Source organism: Pongo abelii, chromosome 12 (genome assembly GCF_028885655.2).
Source record: "Pongo abelii isolate AG06213 chromosome 12, NHGRI_mPonAbe1-v2.0_pri, whole genome shotgun sequence".
NCBI classification, from domain to species: Eukaryota; Metazoa; Chordata; class Mammalia; order Primates; family Hominidae; genus Pongo; species Pongo abelii.
Genome location: NC_071997.2, coordinates 46,764,988 through 46,792,150, shown reverse-complemented (window position 1 = coordinate 46,792,150; position 27,163 = coordinate 46,764,988). Strand labels below are relative to the sequence as shown.

Below are 27,163 nucleotides of genomic sequence, written 5' to 3'. Positions count from 1 at the left end.
GGACCACCTCTCCCTTCTAGTCTTTTCCCTCACACTGCCTGACTCGCTGTAAGGGGCCAGGTATCAGTGGTAGGCACAGCCAGTGTGGTCTCCTCCCAGCAGAAGCCAAGACTTCTTGTTACGTGGATAAAACAAGTACATGGTCAGACACCCAAAAGAGTGGCTATTACTGAAAACCCTTACTATGAATGTGTGTACAAAATACAAGCATACATAAATGTACCTGTACCTTGATATCCCCAGCACCAAGGCAGACAAACCCTCATGGAGCTCGCAGTGTATTGGGTACCAGCTCCTTGGCCACTAGAGCAGTGATTCTCAGTTGGGGGAGGGAAGATTCTCTCCCTCAGCCCCGGGAGACATTTGGCAAAATCTGGAGACATTTTTGATGATCTATATGGGAGCGCATCAGCATTTAGTATTATAGTTAGAGGCCAAAGATGTTAAACTTTACAGGAGAGCCCACCACCCCCAATAAAAAAATTATCCAGCCCAAAATGTCATAGTGCTGAGATTGAGAAACCCTGCACTACAGTCCTACAAGCCAACTCTGCCAGACAAACTATAAGGTCACTTGAGAGGATTATTTAAGACCCAAAACTCTAGCACCATCCCAAACTAGGGTTTACATTTCTTTGGACAACCCCCATATGATCTAAGGACATCCCTGGTAAGCCAACAAGAATGAATGTGTGTCTTTGTGGCCCTAAATAGGGAGCAGATGCTGGTAGAGTTGATGGATTTTTAGGTACCCATCTATCCTGTTTAATATTAGGGGGTATAGATTTGGGATACTTCTCTTTAGCACCTGATAGTTGTTATTGTAGTTTAATTTTAAAAACCAGAAATGTTCAAGTTGTTGTTTCGAGAAAAACTAGTGTGGTGTTTAGGTTTCAAGTGCAAGCTCTGGGCACCTTCAGCATCCCTCCAGGAGAACACTGACATGCATGGACCCATTCTGTTCCTGGGTGATCAGCCCCGTGCAAGACAGAGAAGGAGAGAGAAAACACATCCGAGCAAAGAAAAGGCTGCGGGTGGAGAGTTGAGGAAGACAGTCTTAGGAAAAGCTTCGTGACTTGGTCTTGTGCAAGGTGTGGGATTTGAAGTCAAGAGACCTAGGCTCCGGCTCCAGCTGTCTTGTATGAAGTTGGGCAAGCGTTTAGCCTTTGTTTATGTCCATTAGCTCCTTTTTTTTTTTTTTTTTTGAGACAAGGTCTCACTCTGTCACCCAGGCTGGAGTGCAGTGGTGTGATCTCGGTTCACTGCAACCTCCGCCTCCCAGGTTCAAGTGATTCTTCTGCCTCAGCCTCCCAAGAAGGTGGGACTAAAGGTGCACGCCACCACGCCCAGCTAATTTTTGTATTTTTAGTAAGAGATGGGGTTTCACCATGTTGGCCAGGCTGGTCTTGAATTCTTGACCTCGAATGATTTGCCCACCTTGGCCTCCCATAGTGCTGGGATTACAGGCATAGCCACTGCGCCCGGCCTAGCTCCTTTTAAAATTTGGGATAGTCACCCCTACTAGTCATTGCAGGGTTGATGTGCAGATTACACTGGGTTTTCTGTGTGAAAATGCTTTGACAAGTGCAAATGTAGCACAAATGTTATTCACAGTGGAAATGAGTTTTAACTATTGATACCAATATTTGCCCAGTGCTTTAACTTGCATTGAAATACCAGTTAATTCATGTCGGGGGTGTGTGCTCTGGGTAGGGCAAGGGATGGGTGGTGGTGGGAAGGGAGGAAGAAGATAGGGTCAGCAGAGGACAGGGACAGAGGTGAGACCCCATTTGAGGGCTGAGGGGTGGGGGTGCAGAGGTCGCAAAGTGAAAAGACTATCCTAATTCATAGGGCTTCATTCCCACTTCCCACCAGGTCTCCCACGCCAGGCCTGCTTGGCCCATCCCATGTGCTAGTCTGGCCTGTGGCACATGTGACCTTAAGTTGTTGTTCTTGCCCATGGACACCTTTTTGAAAGCCCAGTCCCTGCCGTCTTGGTCAAGACTTATGGTGAATGAAGAGCAAAGGGGCCTTCTGGGGCTCTTCCCATTGCCCTCCTGCTCCTGTACACAGCAGAGCCAGATTGTGATTGATTTTTCCTGATATTACATAACCAGAGTGAGAGATGATTCAAAGGCTTCTTTCTGTTTCTTTTTTGAGATAAAGTCTCACTCTGTCATCCAGGCTCTAGTGCCATGGCACAATCTTGGCTCACTGCAACCTCCGCCTCCCAGACTCAAGTGATTCTCCTGCCTCAGCCTCCCAAGTAGCTGGGACTATAGTCCTGCGCCACCACACCCAGTAGAGACACACACTTAGTAGAGACGAAGTTTCACCATGTTGGCCAGGCTGGTCTTGAACTCCTGACCTCAAGTGATCCATCCACCTCGGCCTCCCAAAGTGCTGGGATTACAGGAATGAGCCACTGCACCCAGCCAAAGACTTCTTTTTGTGAAACTTCCTGGGGCCACCACTTTCCGTTACAGCTTTCATTCTCAAAGGAGTCTCAAGAATTCTGCGAAGAGGCTGCTTGCGGGTCTGCTGCCCAGAAGCAACCTGTCAGTGTTGACACTAAGACAACACGTGTGCTTTTGCTCCTGGCAAAGACTAATGGTTTGCTTATGGAAATAATAGGCGTCATTTATCAAATGTCTCCCATGTGCGAGGCACTGTGTTCAATATGTGACACCGTCCCTAGTCCTCCAAACAAGGACTGTGCCATGCCAGAGAAAGAGAGAGATTGTGTGTGTGTGTGTATGTGTGTGTGTGTGTGTGTGTGTGTTGGGGAGGTAATGTTTGGTTTCGGTTTTTTGCACTGATGTGAGAAAGAATGGGGTACTGGCTAATCTCTTCAGAATTGAGAGACGCTATAATGAAGTAAAGCTCAGCATCCTTGAGTTAGGGTAGATGTTGCCCATGACTCCGTGTCAGGCAGATGGCTTTTATTCATTCATTCCCAGATACTTCTGGACGGCTGTTTCGTAGGGAGCATTGTGTGTGGATGTCGTAAGCGATGGAAATGGGTGAGGCAGGATGGCCATCTGGGAACCTCTGCTTCCTTGGTCAGCCCTGCCTGTCCATGACTACAGCATAGGGAGGGGACTTGAGCCTCACCAATAGGTTCTTTTAATATGTTGATTGGTTGTGCTGGAATGGATCAGTTCTCTCCACCACTTAAAGTTCAGCTTAGTTGTCATTCGTGTCTCCCCCAAAATGACTGAGGGCATGGTGAGGGTGGTAGTGATTGTAAATATATGCTCGCCCCTGTTATAATCATTTGGGCACGTGGCATGAAAATGCAGGCCACCCCAGTGGCCTGCCCCGGCACCCTAACAGCAGAGCCCAGCAAACTTTGGGTATTTGTGAGGCCTCATCTCACCAACAACTTTTTCTTTTCTGTTCCCTATGCAGTACCTGCAGATGAAATGGCCCCTCCTCGATGTCCCCTCCAGCGCCACAGTCAAGGACACGAGGTCACCATCTCCAGCACACTTGGTAAGTCTGTTTCACCTTAAAGCACCAAAGGGCCCTGTTAGTGGCCTCATCCCATGCCACTGCCTTCTGCCATTGTGCTGAAGCAGATGGGGTCCAACAGTGTTTCCTCAAATGTGTGAGTACAGTGAGGAAGAGCTGAGTGCTTGGGGCTAACAATTGGGTTGTGACCTCAACACACACACCACACCGCCTCAGATGTTGTGTAACTGGAAGAGCCGTCCCCCAACCCCCACGGCCCTGGCTGCTCACCCTGGTTCATCACGGAAGCCTGCCTCCGATCCTTCCCGGCTGCCATCTGAACCCGCTGCCCACTTCACGTGGGCAAGAGTGGCCTCTCTCTCCTGTTGAGGCTTACCCAGAATTGCCTCCTCTTCTCCCTCATAGCTGCCAGGCAATAGTTGAAGAGGCTCTTCTGTTTTTGTTTTTGTTTTTGTTTTTTTTTTTTGAGATGGAGTCGGGCTCTGTCGCCCAGGCTAGAGTGCAGTGGCACGATCTTGGCTCACTGCAACCTCTGCCCCCCAGGTTCAAGCGATTCTCCTGCTTCAGCCTCCCAAGTAGCTGGGACTACAGGCATGTGCCACCACGCCCGGCTAATTTTTTGTATTTTTAGTAGAGATGGTGTTTCACCGTGTTAGCCAGGATGGTCTCGATCTCCTGACCTCGTGATCCGCCAGCCTCGGCCTCCCAAAGTGCTGAGATTACAGGCATGAGCCACCACGCCCGGCCGAAGAGGCTCTTCTGTACAGGATGTTATAGGAAAGAATTCAGTAGGACATATGCAAACAAATGCTCCTCAGGGCAGCCGAGCCTCTTCTGCCAGGCCCTGTGGCAATACCAGCTGGAAAGGAGGGTCTGGACAATCCTGGGAGATGGGAGCAGTGGATCCAAGCAGTTCCTCTGGCCTCCTCAGGACATGCAAAGGACTGAAACCCAAAGCTGATAAGAGATACTCCTGGAACAGAACCAGATATCCTACTTTCCTGGACTTTTCCTGGGTGCTTGGGTCAACACTTGCCTTAAGACACACTCACCCCACAAGCTAACTGGTGCTTGCCCACTGTACAGTGAGCCTCAGAATCAGGGAATGCGGTTAGAAGGGACCCTCATCCTGCATGACCTATGCATTTTACAGACGAGCAGACATAGGACCTCACAGTTACTGCCCTGTACTAGGTATTAGGCGTTGGGCTTCTATGATGTTTATTAAAATTTAATTACAGAAAATTTTAAAGATGTATCAAAGTAGAGAGAATTACATAATGAATCCCCATGTTCCCTTCACCTAGAATTTCCCTCCTGCTACATTGGGATTTAAAGTGAATCCCAGACATTATTTCATCTCATAGGACATTTTTAAGAGATACTGATAGCCGGGCGCAGTGGCTCACGCCTGTAATCCAAGCACTTTGGGAGGCCAAGGCGGGCAGATCACGAGGTCAGGAGATCGAGACCATCCTGGCTAACACGGTGAAACACTGTCTCTACTAAAAATACAAAAAATTAGCCAGGCGTGGTGGCAGGCGCCTGTAGTCCCAGCTACTAGGGAGGCTGAGGCAGGAGAATGGTGTGAACCCCGGAGGCAGAGCTGATAGTGAGCCAAGATCGCACCACTGCACTCCAGCCTAGACAACAGAGAGAGACTCCGTCTCAAAAAAAAAAAAATACTGATAATTCTTATTCATTAAAAGCTTAGAGTCTAGCAGAAAAGAAAGAAGATATGTGCAGAAAGCTAAATAAATAGGGGTGCAGGGAGCCTGTATGATTTCCAGTAATCAGGAGACCCACTCCTGTGGAGCCCTTGGGAGTTTACAGTGGGCTCTACAGTGGGATGCCACATGTAGCTCTCAGGTGATTGTCACAGCCATCACCAGGGAGTCAGGCAAGGATGACAGTGGAAGGAACTGTGAGTGGCGGGACCAGCCATCCGGGAAAGGCAGCAGGTTCTGCAGCCAGTCGCCAAGGCACAAGCTGCCATTGAACAAGCACTCCACACCTCAGGCATAAGCCAGGGTAGTGGCTCTGGCCCGGAGTCCCACTTGGGATGGCCAAGCACGAGGCACGGGTGCCCTCTAGTGGTGCCAGTCAGCCCTGGTGGAGGATGTCCAGACCACATCCGCCCACCCTAGACCTGGCTCGTGCCCCGCACCTCCCCGCAGTGCAGCCATCTCCGTTTCAGATCTGTGCCTTCCTCTCCTTCTCCTGTACCATCCACCAGCCCACTCCTGAAGACCTGAGATGGCTGGGTCCTCTGTCTTAGTGTCTCTCTGCATAGTGTCGCATCTCCATCTACTTTTCAAGAACGTTATTTCCCTTTAAAAACTAACACATGAGGCCGGGTGCGGTGACTCACGCCTGTAAGCCTAGCACTTTGGAAAGCTGAGGCAGGCAGATAACCTCAGGTCGAGAGTTCGAGACCAGCCTGACCAATGTGGAGAAACCTTGTCTCTACTAAAAATACAAAATTAGCCAGGCGTGGTGGTGCATACCTGTAATCTCAACTACTTGGGAGGCTGAGGCAGGAGAATCGCCTGAACCCGGGAGGCAGAGGTTGCAGTGAGCCGAGATTGTGCCATTGAACTCCAGCCTGGGCAACAAGAGCAAAACTCCGTCTCAAAAACAAACAAAAAAAAATTGGCGTGGTGACATGCACCTGTAATCCCAGCTATTTGTGAGGCTGAGGCAGGAGAATTGCTTGAACCCAGGAAGTAGAAGTTGCAGTGAGCTGAGATTGCACCACTGCACTCCAGCCTGGGCAACAGAGCAAGACTCTGTCTCAAAAAAAAAAAAAAAAGAACGAACATATAGGGGCCAGGTATGGTGGCTCACGCCTTTAATCTCAACACTTTGGGAGGCCAAGGAGGGAGGATTGCTTGAGGCCAGGAGTTTGAGACAAGTCTGGGTAACATGGCGAGATCTCTACAAAAAAAAAAAAAAAAATTTTTTTTTTTTTTTTTTGAGACGGAGTTTTGCTCTTGTTGCTCAGGCTGGAGTGCAATGGCGTGATCTTGGCTCACCACAACCTCTGCCTCCCAGGTTCAAGTGATTCTCCTGCCTCAGCCTCCCAAGTAGCTGGGATTACAGGCGCGTGCCACCACACCAGCTAACTTTGTATTTTTAATAGAGACGGGGTTTCTCCACGTTGGTCAGGCTGGTCTCAAACTCCCAACCTCAGGTGATCCACCCTCCTCGGCCTCCCAAAGTGCTGGGATTACAGGTGTGAACCACTGTGCCCGGCCAAAATTTTTAAAATTAGCCAGATGCAGTCATTCGCACCTATAGTCCCATCTACTCAGGAGGCTGAGTCGGGAGTTCAAAGCTGCAGTGAGCCATGATTGTGCCACTGCACTCTAGCCTGGGTGACAGAGTGAGACCCTGTCATGAACAAAAAAACAAAACTAACACGCCTGTGTTAGTTAGTACTTACAGGCGTGTACTCTGAGTTTCCCATTCTTCCTTTTGCACAGAGCAATCCTTCTCTGAGAAATGAAAGAAAAACCCTGTGTTCAGCCTTCCTGTTCCTGTGAGCACCATCCTGTTTCTTTTTTAATGTTTACCATCTGACTTCCCACACCTCTGTCACCTCCTTTATTCTGCCACTCCACTGCAGCCCAGCTCAGCGCTCCAGTCGTCATCGAATAACTAACTCCACTCATTTTCCTGCTTTTTTGCAACACAGCTGACAGCCAAGGCCTGACTACTCTCTGCTTCCTGTAAATCTTTTCATTGACTCCAAGATATTGTGTTAATACACATAATCAGTTGTTTGTCCTTTTGAAGCTCCCATTTTCTTTCTAGACTTCTATTCAAATAAATCAGCTCTTCATCATCACTTATTACTCTCAATGTTTGTGACAGAAAAATATATAAGATCTCATCAAGAGAGCTGTAGAACTCTCAAGAAAGTTCTACACCCATAGTTCCAACTGCCAAACAAACATCTAACCACTGCAGATGTGTGCTCCGCAAATAATAACTCAGCATTGTGGTGGAGCAGGGGTCCCTTATTTTGTCTAAGGGCAGAGAGGCATGAACCGTTGCCATACATGGCATTATCGATAGCAACATGGATAGTTTTCTAGTAAATTTTATATTACCATAGTCTATATTATAATATAGCAAAGCAGAAACAGGCCTCAAAAACTTAAGGAACATTTATGGGAGAAAATCTTAACATTAACTGGGAATTCAACAGATGGGGCGAAGACCATCATTCTCAATTTTTGAGGCAGAGCATCTTATTCCAACGAGAGGTGTGTACGTGCAGGAGCAAAACCTGAGATACCCGGGGAGGAGGGTATATGAGTGGGAGGCTGTATAATACACTTGGTTGAAATCCCAGATCCACCTCTTTCTATTTATGCAGCTCCAAGCAAATTACCTCATCTCTCTTTGCCTTGGTTTCCTCATCTATTAAATGGGGATTAAAAGAGGACTGACTTCATAGAGTCGTTGTGCGAAAATGAGCCAGTGTATTGTAATGAGTCTAGAATTGTGCCTCTACCACAAAATAAGTCCTCAATAACTATTAGCTTACTACTCCCAGCATCACCATCACCACTACCGCTACCTCTACTATTATTAAATGAGAGGGAAAGAACAATGAAAATACTGTTTAATTAGCAAAACTAAGAGGTAATGAGGGCCTGAATTAGGTGCCAGAACAAATGGACAGATTGCAGAGGTAACAGAGATAATGAGCCTATAGAATTTAGCATCTAATCCCCCAAGGATATGATTTAATTGGTCTGGGGTGCGGCTGGTATCTTAGTTTTTAAGCTCCACGGGAGATTCCAAGGGGCAGCCAGAGTCGAGGATCACTGTTGTAATTGCAAATCACAAACCAGAGGCGGAGTGGAAGGAGGACCTAGAGACATCCCAGTTTACTTGATGCGGCTCTCCAGGCCAGACGTGTGAGCAGGACTTGAAGGTTTTTCGGAGGGAGTCACAGAGGTTTGGACACCGGCTTTTTTGTTAAAATACTTGAGATTATGAAATGTATTTTAGAGTCAGGAGTAAAATATTTCAGATGAGGTTTGCCCTGGGCGTAGAGCAAGTGAAGGAAACAGCCTGCATACTTGCAGAGATTTAGTGAGTCATGTAGAAGCTGCCTAACAAGGAAGTATGTCTAAGCAAGTCACAACTGGGCCAGGGTGCGGGATGAAGTTAAGTGCTTAATAATTTGGACTTTACACCTTCAAAACGAGCTCTAAAGACTAACAGTAACATTGTATAAGCAACTATTTGTAAGATCCGATCAGTGTAATTTCATCACTTGCAGATTATTATCCAGACCCCTCACCATGGCCCCACATGCCAGGTGCCTGTCTTCCCTCCACTGTCCCCCAGGAACACTGTGTCCAGCCACGCAAAACACATATAAGCCCCTCTAGAATATAAACAACACGAAGACAGGAATTGCATCTGAGCGCCTGCTGTAATGCTCGGGAGCATTTGTTGAATGAATGGAAGAATGAATGGTCTGGTAAAAAGTTAATACCCCTTCTCTACCCACATTTACCCAAGATCCAATCCCTTTTTTCTTTCAGAACTGTTTTTTAATTTTAAAAAATCTTTTTTTGAAACCATAAAACTAATGCATGCACTGTGTAGAACTCTTGGGAAAATGCCAGAAAGCACAGAAAAAGATCTATAATCCCACAACCCACAAACATTTTGTTAAATAGTATTTCAGTCTGGAGTGTGTGTGTGTGTGTATACTTATAACTTGCTTTCTGATGACCAGAATGCTTCCTGTCCAGGTAGATGCCTAATAAATTCTGCTGAGTTACAGGCAAATGGGGCCAGAGACCCAGAGACCAGGAGACAAATAATCCAGATAATTTGGAAATGGTTGCAGTTCTCCAAAACTTTAGAGTGACTTAATCCAGCTTTTTGGAAAATGGTCAGATATTCAGGGGTTTTTTAATGCAAATTTTAGCTGTTAGGCTGAGCATCCAGAATCAGAAAAGGGACCTAGAGAGTAAGGAGTTGAGGGATAGAGGAAGGTGTGGAGAAAAATCTAGATGAGGTTAGTGCAAAGGCAGAAATATCTACCAGCTTTGAAACTTTGCCACCTCTCTCTTCCTGGTTGCCTCTTATTTAAACATTTTAAAAATAGATAGACATAGATGGTTTCCAGTTGTTTGTTTTGAGACAGTCTCACTCTTGCCCAGGCTGGAGTGCAGTGGCACAAACTCAGCTCACTGCAACCTCCACTTCCTGGGTTCAAGAGATTCTCCTGCCTCAGCCTCCCGAATACCTGGGATTACAGGTGTTCACCACCACGCCCAGCTAATTTTTTTGTATTTTTAGTAGAGACGGGGTTTCATCATGTTGGCTAGGCTGGTCTCGCACTCCTGGCCTCACGGGATCCACCCACCTCAGCCTCCCAAAGTGCTGGGATTACAGGCACGAGCCACCACGGCTAGCCCAATTTTTTTTTTTTTCCCCCGAGACAGAGTCTCACTGTGTCGCCCAAGCTGGAGTGCAGTGGCACGATCTCAGGTCACTGCAACTTTCACATCCCGGGTTCAAGCAATTCTCCCTGCCTCAGCCTCCCAGGTAGCTGGGATTACAGGCACCTGCCACCACACACGGCTAATTTTTGTATTTTTTAGTAGAGATGGGGTTTCACCGTGATAGCCAGGCTGGTCTTGAACTCCTGACCTCAGGTGATCTGCCCGCCTTGGCCTCCCAAAGTGCTGGAATTACAGGCGTGAGCCACCTCGCCCGGCCCCAATTTTTAAGCTAAAGTTAACATCCTGTGCATATATTTGTATATATGTGCGCTTTTCCCCCCATTAAAAAAAAATTAGAGATAGGGTCTCACTGTGTTGCTCAGGCTGGCCTTGTACTCCTGGCCTCAAGTGATCCTCCTACCTCAGTCTCCAAAAGTGCTAGGATTACAAGCACGAGCCATCATGCCCAACCTCCCCATTTTTGAGATATAATTTACATATAGTGAAATTCACACGAGTATATAGTTCTGTGAGTTTTGACAAACTTTTACAGTCATACATGAGTTCACCACAATCAAGATATAGAACAGTTCTCCTAGTCAGCTTAGCTTGGTATGAAAAGTAAAAATAAAAAAGATATAGAACAGTTCTGTGTTAGGGTTCTCCAGGGAAACAGAACCAAGGTGATGTATGTATATATAGCGAGTGAGTGAGTGAGTGTGAATGTGTAGAGGGAGAAAGATTTAAGATGGTAGGCTGGTAGGCTGGAGACTGGCAGGAAAGAGTTACGGTCTAAGTCTAAAGGCAGTCTGCTGGCAGAGTTCTATTCAATTTTAATGCTCAAGAATAATCCTCTTTGGCACCATTCATTCTCTGTCCTTCCAGCCCACCAGGATGGGAGCTGGGAGCTGTGCCCCTGAGGCCCTGGGCAGCAGCCACACCTTGTGAATCCCCTGTTGGGGTCATTCTTCCCTCTTCTTGAAAGATAATAAATGTTTGCAGCCACATCACTGTAGTCCATTCTGTAGAAGTCTGACAGCCTTCTTTCCCTTCGTCGTTTGTCCGCTTTAATTTCTGCTGGAGTGGTTGGTTGAATCCATGAGTCACAGCCCCAGTCTTATTATCTGATCGTCCAGCCACACCATTGGTGTTCTCTCAGGAACACACCTTCTCATTTTTTTGCAATGAGGCTAGGCTGAGGATTTTCTAAATTTTCAAGTTCTGATTCCTGTTTGCTTAACAATAATTTACTTCTCACATTTTACTACAAGCAGTAAGGAGAAACCAAGCCACACCTTCAGCACTTTGCTTAGAAATAACTTGTGCTGAATATCTAAATTCATCACTCACAAGTTCTGCCTTTCACAAAACACTACAAAATAACTCAGCCATGTTTCTTCCCACTTTGTAACAAGAATCGCCTTTCCACTAGTTCCAATAACATGTTCCCCATTTCCATCTGAAGCCTTACCGGAAGCACCTTTAACATCCATATTTTTGGGGTTTCGTTTTTGTGTGTATGTGTTTGTTTTGGTTTTGTGGTTTTGGTTTTGTTTTTGGAACGGAGTTTCACTCTTGTCACCCAAGCAGGAGTGCAGTGGCACGTGATCTCAGCTCACTGCAACCTCCACCTCCTGGGTTCAAGCGATTCTCCTGCCTCAGCCTCCCGGATTTTGGGTTTTTGTGCTTTGTTGAGACAGGGTCTCACTCTGTCACCTAGGCTGCAGTGCAGTGGCATGATCATAGCTCACTGCAGCCTCAAACTCAAGCATTCCTCCCTCCTCAGCCTCCCAAATAGCTAGTACTACAGGTGTGCACCACCACATCCAGCTATTTTTATTATTTTTTGTAGAGATGGGGTTCCACTATATGGCCCAAGCTGGTCTTGACCTCCCAGGCTCAAGTGATCCTTCTGCCTCAGCCTCCCAAAGTGCTGAGTTTACTGGTCATATGTATTTTTAAGGGAGAATGGGAACATTTAAATGGTAGCTGCCTTTGGGAAGTGGGGAGGAGCATGAGACTGGTGGAGTGTTTAAGAAGATTTAACTTTCTGTGATGTTTTATTTAAGAAAAAAAGAACAAAATTTAAAAGCTATAAAAACAATCCCACATGGCAGGTTTTGGGTGTGGTATCATTCTTTATACTTTTGTGTATTTCTCAAAAAATATTTTTGTAGACTTTATGTCTTAAGTTAGCTATTTCTCTCTTTTTGTTTTTTAAGACAGGGTCTTGCTCTGTCACCCAGGCTGGAGTGCAGTGGCACAATCTTGGCTCACTTCAACCTCCACCTCCTGGGCTCAAGTGATCCTCCCACCTCAGCCTCCCAAGTAGCTGGAACCACAGGCGTGCATCATCAAGCCCAGCTAATTTTTTGTATTTCTTATAGAGATGGGGTTTCAGCATGTTCGCCAGGCTGGTCTCAAACTCCTGGGCTCACCCAATCTGGCTGCCTTGACCACCCAAAGTGCTGGGAATACAGGCATGAGCCACCACACCCAGCCCAAGTCAACTGTTTCTTTGATAATGCTGTGTAACAAACAATTCAGTGGCTTACATTAGCAAACATTTCTTTTTCCACTGGTGGACCTGTGGGTCACTTGGAGTGGCTCTTTTAGCTTGTTAAGGGGGAGGTTCAGGTCTTCTCCACATGGCTCTTATCCCAGGACCAGTGGCTATCCAGGTCATGTCCTTCTCATGGCATGTGGCAGATACAAAAGAAGGGAAGCATATTGAAAGCTTCCTCTCACTTCATTTCATGTCTGCTAATATTCCATTGGTCAGAGCAAGTCATAAGGTGATATGGTGTGGATCTGTGTCCCCACCCAAATCTCATGTCTAACTGTAATCCCCAATGTTGGAGGTAGGGCCTGGTGGAAGGTGACTGAATCACGGGAGTGGTCCTTCATGAATGGTTTAGCACCATCTCCTAGTGCCATTCTTGTGATGGCAAGCAAGTTTTTGTAAGATCTGGTCATTTAAAAGTGTGCAGCACCTCCCCCACTCTTTCTGTCCTGTTCCTCCTCCACCAAGTAAGATGCGCCTGCTCCCCTTCACCTTCCTCCATAATTAAAAGTTTCCTGAGGCCTCCCCAGGAGCCGAGCAGGTGCCAGCATCATGGTTTCTGTACAGCCTGCGTAACTATGAGCCAATTAAACCTCTTTTCTTTATAAATTACCCAGTCTCAGGTATTTCTTTATAGCAATGGAAGAACAGACTAATACATAGGGGCAAGTCTAATACTGATGGGGCAAGGGAAGGAAAGAGAATTATAAATAAATAAAAAAGCAAACACATGGCTACATCTTGACCTATTGATCTTGTTTAGCATTTGAGATTCAAGAATGTAGAACATACTCTAAACAGAAATAAATTATTGCAAGTCTTAACAGTCTCGTGTCCAAGTACTTCCTGTCAGAGTTTAGCATCTTCAGTAGGATCAAAATTAGAATTTCTCTTGGTTGTCATCTTCTCAGTATTAGAAGGACCCTACCAATACTGTTTAGACACTGGCAGCATCTTCCTTATCATCCCGTTGGTGGGTCTCTTGAGCAGGCATCGGAGTCATCTGGGGAACTTGATAAAACAAAGATTGCTGAACCCCACTCCTAGAGTTTCTGATGGAATTTAGGTGTGGCCTGAGCACTGGGAATTTTTTTTTTTTTTTTTTTTTGAGATGGGGTCTCGCTCTGTCGCCCAGGCTGGAGTGCAGTGGCACGATCTTGGCTCACTGCAAGCTCCACTTCCCGGGTTCACGCCATTCTCCTGCCTCAGCCTCCTGAGTAGCTGGGACTACAGGCGCCCACCACCACGCCTGGCTAATTTTTTGTAGTTTTAGTAAAGACGGGGTTTCACCATGTTAGCCAGGATGGTCTCGATCTCCTGACCTCGTGACCTGCCCGCCTCAGCCTCCCAAAGTGCTGGGATTACAGGCGTGAGCCACCACGCCCGGCCGAGCATTGGGAATTTTAAAAGCTCTCTGGGTGATTTCATCTCTGGGTGAATCAAACTTTGCAGAGTTTGATTCAGTGGATCGCGGTAGGTCGAGCCTGAGAATTTGCATTCTAACAAGTTTCCAGGTGATGCTTATGCTGCTGGTCTGGGGACTGAGCTTTGAGAACCACTGGCATAGGGACATTGTCTGCACTAATAATGGTAAACACCCAGTTTTAGCATTGCAAATTGGGTCACTCTCAGAAGCAAACTGGATAGTTTCATGCCAAATTATTGATTGCTGAGCCAGTGCTGGATGCTCTCGGAAAGAACATCAATAGCTCTGCCCCAGCTTTGAGCTGAGAAACCTGATGCTGCTTAACATGCCAATTCTCAAAAATATTCATTGGAATTTCTCTTTTACAACTGTACATATAGCCAGGCATGGTGACTCACACCTGTAATCCCAGCACTTAGGGAAGCTGAGGTGGGAGGATCACTTGAGCTCAGGAGTTTGAGACCAGCCTGGGCAACATAGTGCGACCTCATCTTTACTAAAAATAAAAAAAATTAGCCAGGCATGGTGGCACATACCTGCAGTCCCAGCTACTCAGGAGGCTGAGGTAGGAGGATTGCTTGAGCCCAGGAGGTTGAAGCTGCAGTGAGCCATGATCAGGCCACTGCACTCCAGCCTGGGTGACTGAGACCCTGTCTGAAAAAAAAAATTTTTTTTTAATAAAATTGTACATAACAAACAGATAACCAGGTATACTGGTATCTTCTTACCAGTATACCTGTGTAGATGTAGAAAACTCCAAAACCCATAGCATATCCTGTTGGTGCTCTGTACTACCCTCAATACTGATTGTAATTCTTAATACACAGTAATAACTTTTGGGTTTTTTGTTTTGTTTTGTTTTGTTTTTTGAGACAGAGTTTCGCTCTTGTCACCCAGGCTGGAGTGCAATGACGTGATCTTGGCTCACCGCAACCTTTGCCTCCCAGGTTCAAGCGATTCTCCTGCCTCAGCCTTCCTAGTAGCTGGGATTACAGGCATGTGCCTGCATGCCCGGCTAATTTTGTATTTTTATTAGAGACAGGGTTTCTCCATGTTGGTCAGGCTGATCTCGAACTCCCGACCTCAGGTGATCCGCCCGCCTCGGCCTCCCAATGTGCTGGGATTACAGGCATAAGCCACGGTGCCTGGCCACTTTTGAGTATTATTTTAACTCCCAGAAAAGTTTCAAGAATAATACAAGGAACTCCCATATAACCTTTATCCAGATTTACACATTTTTCCCCTGGGCTTTGTGCTTCTCTTTCTCTCTGTTTTTTCTTTTCTGAAAAGTTTGAGAGTAACTTGGAAACATTGTGACCCTTTACCCTTAAATATTTTAGCTATATTACCTAAGAACAAAGGCATTCTCTTAAATAATCACAGTACAGTCTTCAAAATGAAGAAAGTAACGTTTACTTTTTTTTTTTTTTTTTTTTTTTGAAACAGAGTCTCATTCTGTCGCCCATGCTGGAGTGCAGCGGCACGATCTCGGCTCACTGCAGCCTCCACCTCCTGGGTTCAAGTGATTCTTCTGCCTCAGCCTCCTGAGTAGCTGGGATTACAGGTCCCCGCCACCATGCCCAGCTAATTTTTGTATTTTTAGTTGACACGGGATTTCGCCATGTTGGCCAGGCTGGGCTCAAACTCCTGACCTCAAATGATCCACCTGCCTCGGCCTCCCAAAGTGCTGGGACTATAGGCTTGAGCCATCATACCCAGCCAGTAACATTAACTTTTCATATTATTATCTAATTCGCAATATAGACTGAACTTTTGGCCCGTGTCCCAATAATGTCCATGATAGCCCATGTGTTTCTCCTGGTCCCGGGTTCTACCCGACATCTTGGATTACATGTAGCCATCATGTCTCTTTAGTTCGCTCAAATCCAGCAGAGGTCCTTAGCCTGTCTTTGTCTTTCTTGACCTTCACATTTTTTGAGAAGTACAGGCCAGCTATTTTGTAGAATGTCCCTTAGTTTGGGTTTGTCTGATGTTTCGTCATGGTTAGATTCAGATTGTGCATTTTTGGCCAGAATGTCACTGCACTAAAATTGCATCCTCGGTACCTCATTTCAGGAGGCAGCCCTACAGTCTGCCTTTGTCCCGGTATTAGTGATGTTAGCGTCAACTGTTTGGATTAGGTGGTATCTGACAAACGTTTCCACCCGAGGGTAACAATTTTTCCCTTTGTAATTAATAAGTGTTTCGTAGGGAGAGGCTCCAAGGCTATGCCAATGCCCTATTTCTCATCAATTTTTCACCCACTAGTTTTAGCAAGCAGTGATGGTTTTCCACCTGCATCGTTCCTTCCATTCATTTCTGCTGTTGAGCTTCAGCGTCTTTGAAATTCTTACTCATGTCTCCCAGCTCATTCATCTTTGTATAGACTGGAGTTGACATTGTGGCAAGTCACATTTGTGCCATTTGTAACTGTGATGAGAAAGTCGCTGATGGATACAGAGAAAAAAAATTAAAAACCATTCTACAAATAGTGTTTCTAAAGAAGAGACCAAACTGAATGAAAAGAGGCAATTAAGAAAGTTAAAGTGGGCTCTAAAAACAAAAACTTGAATTTATGGATTGAAAGAGCTCCTTTGAATTCTATAAAACTCAATGAAAATTGACATTCACCTAGACATATCCTAAAAACAGTTCAAATTGCAAGGGTTTAGAAATGTTTTCCTTCAAGCACCCATGCAGAAGAGAAAAAAAGGCAAATGCCAAAGGAACAAAAATAAAGGTAACCTTAGGGCTGTCTTTTGCCACCCTTAATGCCAGCAAACAGTGGGAAAAGAAGAGTTTGGGTAAGGAAAGGCTTATCCCAAGAATGATAAATCCTGTCCTACTTGCAAAGACCTCAGAAACATACCATTGCTCAGAAGGACCTGAAAGCACATTCCAGTTCCCTGAGCCTTTTCTGTCTCCTGTTGCCCTGCAGAGACTCTTGACTTACCTTCACATTTTTCGTAGCCGGCAGCACACCACTTTCAGGAGCTCAGAAAGTATTTGTTGACACATCCGTACAGACCCTCATTCTCCTCTCTGCTGCAGTCCGCTGGCCTGCTGTGGGTCCCCACATGTGCTATGCCGGGCATACTACACTAGTGTTTCTTGCGCCAAAATGTCCTTCCCCACAATCAATGTGTCCAGCTCCCCACTTCTTTCAAATGTGAAAGTCATGTTCCCAGGCCAGGCGCAGCGCCTCACACCTGTAATCCCAGCATTTTGTGTTGCCCAGACAGGCAGATTGCTTAGTCCAGGAGCTGAAGACCAGCCTGGGTAACATGGCAAAACCCCATCTCTACAAAAAATACAAAAATTAGCCCGGGATGGTGAGAAGATCCCGTGAGCCCAGGAGGCAGAAGCTGCAGTGAGCTGAGATCACACCACTACACTTCAGCCTGGGGGACACAGTGAGACTGTGTCTCCAAAAAAAAATCATTTTCTCATTGACACCTTCCCTGGTCATCCTAGAAACATCCTGTTTAACCTGCTCATTCCCTCTATATTTCTTTTATACTTTCTCTTAGTTTTTCTTCTTAGCATTTTAACATTGTATTAAAATATTTTAATAAACTTATTTATCTGTCTAATTTATTTTATTTTATTTTATTTTTGTTTGAGACAGAGTCTCCCTCTGTCGCCCAGGCTGGAGTGCAGTGGTGCGATCTCGGCTCACTGCAACCTCCACCTCCCAGGTTCAAGCGATTCTCCTGCCTCAGCCTCCTGAGTAGCTGGGATTATAGGCATGTGCCACCACGCCTGGCTAATTTTTATATTTTTACCGAGATCACGCCACTGCACTCCGGCCTGGGTGACAGAGTGAGACTCCATCTCAAAAAAAAAAAAAAAAAAAATGTGTAGGCCAGGCTCGGTGGCTCACACCTGTAATCCCAGCACTTTGGGAGGTTGAGGTGGGCAGATCACGAGGTTGAGAGATCGAGACCATCCTGGGCAACATGGTGAAACCCCATCTCTACTAAAAATACAAAAATTAGCTGGGCATGGTGGCGGGTGCCTGTAGTCCCAGCTACTCAGGAGGCTGAGGCAAGAGAATTGCTTGAACCTGGGAGGCGGAGATTGCAGTGAGCCGAGACTGCACTCCAGCCTGGTGACAGAGCAAGACTCTGTCTCAAAAAAAAAAAAAGTGTGTGAGAGAGGACACATGGCTTCCTAGGGAGACCAGAGTTTAAAGACCTTTGTTTTGTACCAACTCTAGAAACAGACTGAAATAGACAGGAAACACCTGAGCTAGAAAGAGCTGGCTTGCAGCGCTTGCCTGAAGGATTTAGGTCTGAGGTGGCTCTGAGGGGCTCTTTGGATGCATCTGGATTCAGCTTCCTGGCCATGCACACCCATGCCCACGCTTGTGTGTTTTGTCCCTGTTGGGGTTATCCACAGAGGGGTGTGCGGTGGTTCCCTACATTCCTAGTCCTCAGTTTGGGTATATGCTGTGAACATCCTGTCCCTGGGGGCAGCTGAGGAGAGCAATGAGCAGGAACTTTTATTGGGACAGAAGCCTGCAAGGAGAACCTTCCTTCTAGGAGGCCACATCTACTTCCCGCCTTTCCTCCCGGTTCATTTTCTGGACAATGATGCCACCTAGTGGGAAACGGTAAGAACTCACACAGCATTTCGACAACTATACATAGATCTTCAAATAAAAATTTCCCTACTTTGTATTAGGTTGGTGCAAAAGTAATTGTGGTTTTGCCATTAAAAGTATGGCCAAAACCACAATTACTTTTGCACCAACCTAATACTTAATTCTGTTACCCATTGAGTCCTGTTTGCTGGTTTCTCCCCGGGCCAAATACAGCACATGAGCAATCAGGATTTCTTAATACTATCACCAGTTTTTAAGACAGCTATAAATGATGTAAATAAATGTTAATGTAAAACTGATGCAGAGGCTGGGCGTGGTGGTTCACACCTGTGATCCCAGCACTTTGGGAGGCCGAGGCAGGGGGATCGCCTGATGTCAGGAGTTGGAAACCAGCCTGGCCAACATGGTGAAACCCCATCTCTACTAAAAATACAAAAAAATCAGCCGGGCATGGTGGTGGGCGCCTGTAATCCCAGCTACTTGGGAGGCTGAGGCAGGAGTATCGCTTGAACCCAGGAGGCAGAGGTTGCAGTGAACCGAGATCACACCACTTGCACTCCAGCCTGGGTGACAGAGTAAGACTCTGTCTCAAAATAAAATAAAATTTTATTTTGAGCCACTGAGCCCGGCACAGTGGCTCACACCTGTAATCCCAGCATTTTAGGAGACCAAGGTGGGTGGATCACTTTAGCCCAGGAGTTCGAGAACAGCCTGGGCAACATGGCTAAACCGTGTCTCTACAAAAAATTAGCGAGGTGTGGCAGTGCGCACCTGTAGTACCAGCTACTTGGGAGGCTGAGGTGGGAGGATTGCTTGAGCCTGGGAGACAGAGGCTGCAGTGAACCGAGATTGCACCACTGCACTCCAGCCTGGGCAACAGAGCGAGACCCTGTCTCAGGCGCGCGCGCACACGCACACACACACACACTGATGCCCAGAAAGTCTTAATGAAAGGGGATATGGCAAAATGACCATAGCGACAGGGTTAGGATGGTGCAGTTATGTTGTCTAAATGCTTTGTGATATAATTATGATATAGTTTGTATTTCTTTCTTAGAAAGTTTGTGTTATTCATAGTATATTTTTTTAAGCAGTAGATCATGGTGAAAGTAAAGTTGGAAAATATGGAAAGAGAGACAATAAAAACAAAATTACCCATAGTTTCACCACTCAAACATAACTTGTTTACATTTTTGGTGTGCTTCTATTTAGCCTTTTTTTAAATTACCGAGTTTATGTATTTTTTAATTGTGATTATTTATTTTCACTCTGGTAATAATTCTATTGCATTTATAATACTAAAAGTCACCCTTTAGACAAAGCTGTTTCCAGAAACTCTATCATTAAGATGCATTGGCTTCCTGGAAATCTGATCTTACAATAATTTTTAATACTTTTGTGTTGTATGTTCACGTATATGGAGATATCTTCAAAAACGAGTAATTGGACAGGTGAAAACAGTAAGAAGACAGTAATTTTTAAATTCATTATGCAACATCCAGTGAGCCCACCAGCCACCAGCAGGGCCCAGCTGCGTGCTGGCGCAACCTGGTGGTCATGGTTATAAACGGTTTAATTCTCCGCCTCGCCGCTCTGCTTGGCACACTGAAAAGGAACAAGGCTGTGGTGAGCTCAAGGATACCCAGGAAATCTATGGATTGGAGTTTGCATTATGAGTACCAAATAGGCACCACATGAAAGAAAGGGCTCATGGACTCTATGAAATGAAAAATTGAAACAGGAATATAGCCATTTGGAGTTGTAGCCCTTGGGTCACCTCCAAATCATCTTTTTTACAAATCTTTTTTTTTTTTTTTAAATGGAGTCTTGCTCTGTCACCCAGGCTGGAGTGCAGTGGCACGATCTCGGCTCACTGCAGCCTCTGCCTCCTGGGTTCCAGCAATTCTCCTGCCTCAGCCTCCTGGGTAGCTGGGACTATAGGCACACGCCACCATGCCTGGCTAATTTTTGTATTTTTAGTAGAGACAGGGTTTCACCATGTCGGCCAGGCTGGTCTCGAACTCCTGACCTCAGGTGTTCCGCCCGCCTTGGCCTCCCAAAATGCTGGGATTACAGGCATGAGTCATCGCGCCCGTCCACAAATCTCTTTTAAAAAGAAATCTCTTCTCCACTTGTAACTCATTTATCTTATTATCAAAAAACATAATGTGTGTCCCTTCTCTGTGACAAGTTTTACGTTTTGAGAAGGTTCTGGGAGAGGCAGGTTGTACAAGAGAAAACATTCTTGTTTATTAAAGCCATAAACAGCTGATATGAATCCCAGCTCTGCCACTTAACTATGTTCCAGGCTAAGTCATGGAATCTTTCTGGGCTGTTCCCTCATCTCTGGAATGGGGGTAATCACAGCTTCTTTTCTAGGTTATAAGGAGTAGACATTATGCCTGGTGCTGTGTTTGTAATGTAGGGTTCAGTGACGTGTAGATGTTTTTAAAATAAAAAGCCTTATGGATAAGTCAGATTAGGTTTAAACAATTAAAAAGTTAATTCTGTTTACCAATTGTAGGACGCATGGGTTTTTCCCATGTTAACATCTCTGAAGATGTGTCTGTGGCGTGCCAGCGTTTTTCTTTCTCAATAGCTTTATAAAATAATGGTGCTCCTTCTATTTGGTGGTCTTTTACACAGAATGTGGTAATGAGGTCAGCAGAGTAAAGTGCTACAGAGAGAAGTGTTTCAAGTGCTTTGGGGTTGTGTCTGTAAAACCTGAATATGAGACTTGGTGGTATGAGGTCTAATGGGGGCAACTCTCCCCCTGCCCTGTTCCCAGTCCCAGACTTAAACCTGAGAGCGACTGTTTCTATGAAGTTTATTTGAAAAATGTGTGTTAAACCTTTTCAGGGCCGGGCGCAGTGGTTCACACCTGTAATCCCAGCACTTTGGGAGGCCGAAGCGGGTGGATCACCTGAGGTCAGGAGTTCAAGACCAGCCTGGCCCACATGGTGAAACCCTGTCTGTACTAAAAATACAAAAAAATTAGCCAGGCGTGATGGCAGACGCCTGTAATCCCAGCTACTCCAGAGGCTGAAATGGGAGAATTGCTGGAACCCGGGAGGCAGAGGCTGCAGTGAGCCGAGATCGTGCTACTGCACAGCCTGGGTGACAAAGCAAGACTCCATCTCAAAAAAAAAAAAAAAAACCTTTTTAGATTCAGTGAGATGACACAGTGCAGATCATCCCTCAGCAGCCTGTAGTGTTTGAGATGACACAGCGCAGATCATTCCCCAGAAGCCTGTAGTGTTTCCCACACACAGTGCACGTGAGGGGAGCGATGGAGGGTTGTCTTGGGGGAGAAGCTGGAGGGTGGGTGTGATCCTTTCTCAAGTCCTGCTGCTTTTTCTCTGCTGTGTCCACCGCTGTCATCTCTCTGGGAATGTTTTGAGGACTGAATGGGATGTTGCCTGGAAAATACCTGGCACTTACTTGATTCCATAAATAACAGCTGGTCATACTCTCCATCTCCTTGGCAACTATTCCTGGTCTTTTTTCTCTCTTTCAGTCTAATAAAGTTCCTGTCGTTCAGCACCCGCATCACATGCATCCGCTGACTCCCCTCATCACCTACAGCAATGACCACTTCTCCCCCGGCTCCCCTCCCACCCACCTCTCCTCAGAGATCGATCCAAAGACAGGTAAGTCGTCTGCCACTCAGGCAGTGCTGCTGCAGGGCGGGCGGGCTTCTCTTTTGTGGGAACATAACAGCCCTTGAATCAGGCTGACCTGGGTGTTCAAATCATGGCTTTTTGTCTCAGGAGTCTTTGGACCTTGTCTGCTAACTTTAGCCTTGTCGTTTTTTTTTTCATCTGTGCCTCCCTAGTACCTTCTCCACCATAGGGTCATGATAAGGCCCCCAGGAATTAAATGCAGTAAAGCACAGGGCCTGGCTCCATAGGCAATGTGTGGGGTGGCTCTGCCCAAGTCTAGCCCAGCTGTGGGCCGTGCTTCCCTACACCAAGACACCTTTGCCCTAAACTGAACATTTTTAAATAGATTCATCAGTCTAAGCAGACATAGAAGTGCAACCGTAAAGCAGTGAGGCCAAACTGGCTTTATTTATTTGTTTATTTAAGACAGTCTTGCTGTGTCGCCCAAGCTGGAGTGCAGTAGTGTGATCTCAGCTCACTGCAGCCTTGACCTCCTGGGCTCAAGCAGTCCTCCTTCCTCAGCCTCCCGAGTTGCTGGGACCACAGGCGCATGCCACCATGCCCTTGCCCAGCTAATTTTTGTATTTTTAGTAGAGATGGGTTTTTGCCATGTTGCCCAGGCTGGTCTCAAACTCCTGGACTCAAGCAATCAACTCACCTAAGTGCCGGGATTACCGGTGTGTGCCACTGTGCCCAACCTGAGCTGGCTTTTTTTTTTTTTTTTTTTTTTTTTTTTGAGACGGAGTCTCGCTCTGTCACCCAGGCTGAAGTGCGGTGGCGCGATCTTGGCTCACTGCAAGCTCCGCCTCCTGGGTTCAAGCCATTCTCCTGCCTCAGCCTCCCGAGTAGCTGGGACTACAGATGCCCGCCACCATGCCCGGCTAATTTTTTGTATTTTTTTAGTAGAGGCGGGGTTTCACCATGTTAGCCAGGATGGTCTCCATCTCCTGACCTCGTGATCCACCCGCCTCAGCCTCCCGAAGTGCTGGGATTACAGGCGTGAGCCACCGCGCCCGGCCTTTTTTTTTTTTTTAAACTTGCCCACCAGACCTGTCGATTCCAGGGAGACACTGTCTTTATAGCATTCACACAGAGTTGCCAGGGGAAGGCAAAGCATTTTTGGAGCCCCTCTTTGGAGAAACAACAGTCACTACAAGTTACAGATAATGAGGAAGACACATGTGGAGGAGGAATCCAAAGTTTATTTCTCCATGAATGAGGTGGGCTTTCTAGAGACTTGGTTCACCAGTGACTCTTATCATTGATCTTGTGGGTCCTGTCCCTCTCTTCCAGGACGCTGGCTTCTGTATCACAGCCAGCTGGAAGGTACTCTTTACAGAGATAGAATCCGTGCAGCTAGAGAGGGTGTGCATTAGTTCTGCCTCCCTTGAATATGTCCTTGACTGACTGGTGAGAGCTGCTAGGGAGTTGACAGAGGGCAAGGACGATGACACAAGCACCTGCTAGGCTCCAGAGCACCAGGGACATAGGGCAGGATGCTCCCATTTGATGTTCGTTAAGGTGCTCTGTCAGGGCGAGGGAACAGTCTGACATATCTCTCTTTGGAAGCAGGAATCCCCCGGCCCCCTCACCCATCCGAGCTGTCACCGTATTACCCACTCTCTCCCGGAGCTGTCGGACAAATCCCCCACCCCCTCGGCTGGCTCGTCCCACAGTAAGGAACCCACAGCCTCTCTTCCCCCTGCTCCCTCCTTGCGCTGAGCTCTGCCTCTGTGCCCTGCGCGCCTTGCACAGTGGAGCCCCCTCAGAGGCAAGCCCAGGATTAGGCCTCCCTGCTCCCGCCAGGGCAGCTTGCTCCCAACTCTACCTTCCCACTTCCTTCCCATATTTCTCATCCCCTCTTCCCGAGTGCCTCTCCTCCTCTGCCCTGAACTTTCCCAATATGCTGACCAGATTTCCTCACCCTCACAGGCAAGGCCAGCCCATGTATTCCCTTCCTCCTGGTGGCTTTCGGCACCCTTACCCTGCCCTCGCCATGAACGCCTCGATGTCCAGGTGAGTCCCGGGGCTGGGGCTGTCCGCATGTTTGTCTTAGCAACCACTCCATTTCTGACCATGAAACAGCTTTTTCTAGCCAGTTAATGAGCAGGCACAGGGCTCACCCGTCCCCCCACCTCTCTTTGATCAAGCACCTTCTCGTGCCACGCGCTCCCCACCCCCAGGTCAGAATGGAGACCACAGGATCACTGTCCCCATCTCTCCAACAGAAGGATTGCAAAGCCCTAGCACTCTGCCTCCTGCCATGGGCTCTGGCACTGAAGCATTTTGAGGACAGATGCTCCCGACTTAGGACGGAGCCACGTCCTGATAAACCCATCATACATTGAAAACACAACTTTCACCTTAGAATATTTGCAACATATGATGGTTTTATCCAGACATAACCCCATCTAGGTCAAGGAGAGTACTTTATTAATACCATTTTTGCACCATCGTAAAGTCAAAAAATCCTAAGTCGTGGACTGTCTGTATATCGCACTGAAGCCAGGGACTGGGAGAAGATGAATTTTTCCTGAAATGATGTCGAGAGAGGAGCTGGTGAAAGGGGATTTCTGTCTCAGGGACCAGCTCTACCTGACAGTGGAACCTCTGAGGACAGAGGAAAGCTGCCCACAGCCTAAGCCCTTCTTTTCCACAGTGTGCCCGGGCCTCTGACCCTCCTCCCCTTTTGTGTGTTTCATCCCACCTGCTTCCAGCACCAGATGGGCAGCCTGGGTGTTGGTGGGGAGAGGGAAGAGGCATTAAGCATCTCCCAAACCTGGTTCTCTAGAAGACGACAAATAATAGCCTTCTAGTCCTCAGACTCTGCCCCACGGACATGCCTGTGCCCTCAAGGCAGAGAGCCACCGTGTCCTCTGCTGGGTGGCAGGTATCCACCCTGAACCCCTCTGTTGTCATTTGTTTCTATCCGGTGCACAGCCTGGTCTCCAGTCGGTTCTCTCCTCACATGGTAGCTCCCGCCCACCCTGGCCTGCCCACCTCAGGGATCCCCCACCCTGCCATCGTCTCCCCCATCGTCAAGCAGGAACCGGCACCCCCCAGCCTGAGCCCTGCAGTAAGCGCGTAAGTAAGCGGCAGCCTGGATTGCGGGTGGGAGGGTGCAGGCTGTGGAGAGGGGTGGCCACACTCTGAGCAGCAAATGTCATGTCCTCTTCTCTCTTGGTGTCACTCAGCAGGCATCACAGCCTCCCCAGCCAGGCCCTCCCTCTCCCTCGGGACTTACTCCCTCTGACCTTCTGGGTCCCTGTCCTTTCAGGGACATGGTGCATCTTCTCTCTTATTAAGGAAAGTTTTACTGTCAGGTCTCAGAGGCTGAAAGAGAACCTGAGAAAGCTTTTAACACCCCACCATAAGATATATGAAAAGGTGAGGCCCAGAAAGGAGACTGTTTTCTTAAGGACTCGTGGTGGGCTGGTGTCTGAGCTGAGATGAGCACCAGAGTCCTTACCTTGCCCATGTGCCATAAAGATGGCAGGAAGCCAAAGTCAGTGCTCCCTGGAGATCCCAGGAGACCCCCCCCCCACTTGGTTCTTCCCAGAGTGCCCCACACTGTGTCATGTCACCTCCGCCAGCACCTGCCAGCTCCAGTGGGAGCTCATCTCAGCAACCCCACCACGCTCTGTTCCTCTGTCAGGAAATTAGAGAGTAGATTTTCAAAGAATCTGGCTTGGAGATCGTTCAAAGGTGGGAAACTACGGGAGGAAGGTGCTCAGGTGCTGAGTGCAGCCATGGGGCCACTTGAATTAGTATCCAGGCAGCCTGCCCCCCTCCCCAGAGACAATCAGTGGTGTCTCAGTGACAGGCAGGGATTGATGAGTTGTGTGACACCTGACATGCTAACCTACAACCACATGCCTTCCCAGGAAATCACCAGTCACCGTGAAAAAGGAGGAAGAAAAGAAGCCCCATGTGAAGAAGCCTCTGAATGCCTTCATGTTGTATATGAAGGAGATGAGGGCCAAGGTGGTGGCTGAGTGCACCCTGAAGGAAAGCGCAGCCATTAACCAGATCCTGGGAAGAAAGGTAAGACCTGCCCTCTCCCTCCAGGCCATGGGGGCAGCGTCCCTGCATTGATGGCTCCGTGTGGTCTCTGACCCTCTCTCCCCCAGTGGCACAACCTGTCTCGAGAAGAACAGGCCAAGTACTACGAGCTGGCCCGGAAGGAGCGGCAGCTTCACTCGCAGCTCTACCCAACCTGGTCAGCCCGGGACAACTATGTAAGTGCACACTCTGGGCAGAGGACACTCAGACCCCAGGAGCAGCCTCTGCAAGAGGAGGAAGGGCAAAGGAAAGCAACTGCGTTTATTTTCATTTATTTTATTTTATTTTATTTTATTTTTTGAGACAGAGGCTCACTCTGTCACCCAGGCTGGAGTGCGGTGGCGTGATCTTGGCTCACTGCAAGCTCCGCCTCCCGGGTTCACACCATTCTCCTGTCTCAGCCTCCCGAGTAGCTGGGACTACAGGCGCCCGCCACCACACCCGGCTAATTTTTTGTATTTTTAGTAGGGATGGGGTTTCACCGTGTTAGCCAGGATGGTCTCGAGCTCCTGACCTCGTGATCTGCCCACCTCGGCCTCCCAAAGTGCTGAGACTACAGGCGTGAGCCACCGTGCCCGGCCAGTGACTGCATTTATAGAGGACTCTTAAGATCAAGGAGAAGCCCATACTTCTCTAGAAATAAGGAAGGCGTTTTAATTCTCAGGAGGTCAACAAGTCCTGAGGATGGACTTCAGTTTATGCATTTCCCTTTGAACTGGACTCTGCCCTCGATTTCATAACACAGGGCGCGGGGTTAGCTGTGGTAGGAAGAGTTGTCTCCAGCCACTCCTAACCCAGGGCTCAAAGACCAGTGTGTGAGCCTCAGGGGGCGTGTCTCTAAGCTCCCGGAAACCAAGCCAATTTTTGCATGCGTGTTCTTCTTTGCTTTTT

General features: G+C 47.4%; 1 protein-coding gene across 4 annotated transcripts in view; it reads left to right on the top strand.

Annotated features, from left to right (window-relative positions):
* TCF7L1 (transcription factor 7 like 1) overlaps nt 1-27,163 on the top strand; it is a 176,549-nt gene that overhangs the window by 146,060 nt on the left and 3,326 nt on the right. For 2 of the 4 annotated variants that reach the window (XM_054547964.2, XM_054547965.2), the window contains 7 exons: nt 3,412-3,495; nt 22,066-22,198; nt 23,780-23,885; nt 24,143-24,226; nt 25,151-25,294; nt 26,095-26,254; nt 26,341-26,448. In XM_054547964.2, the coding sequence (XP_054403939.1) occupies nt 3,412-3,495; nt 22,066-22,198; nt 23,780-23,885; nt 24,143-24,226; nt 25,151-25,294; nt 26,095-26,254; nt 26,341-26,448 (819 nt within the window). The remainder of the gene's footprint in view (nt 1-3,411; nt 3,496-22,065; nt 22,199-23,779; nt 23,886-24,142; nt 24,227-25,150; nt 25,295-26,094; nt 26,255-26,340; nt 26,449-27,163) is intronic. The other 2 variants (XM_024242221.3, XM_054547966.2) reach the window with 1 other exon arrangement.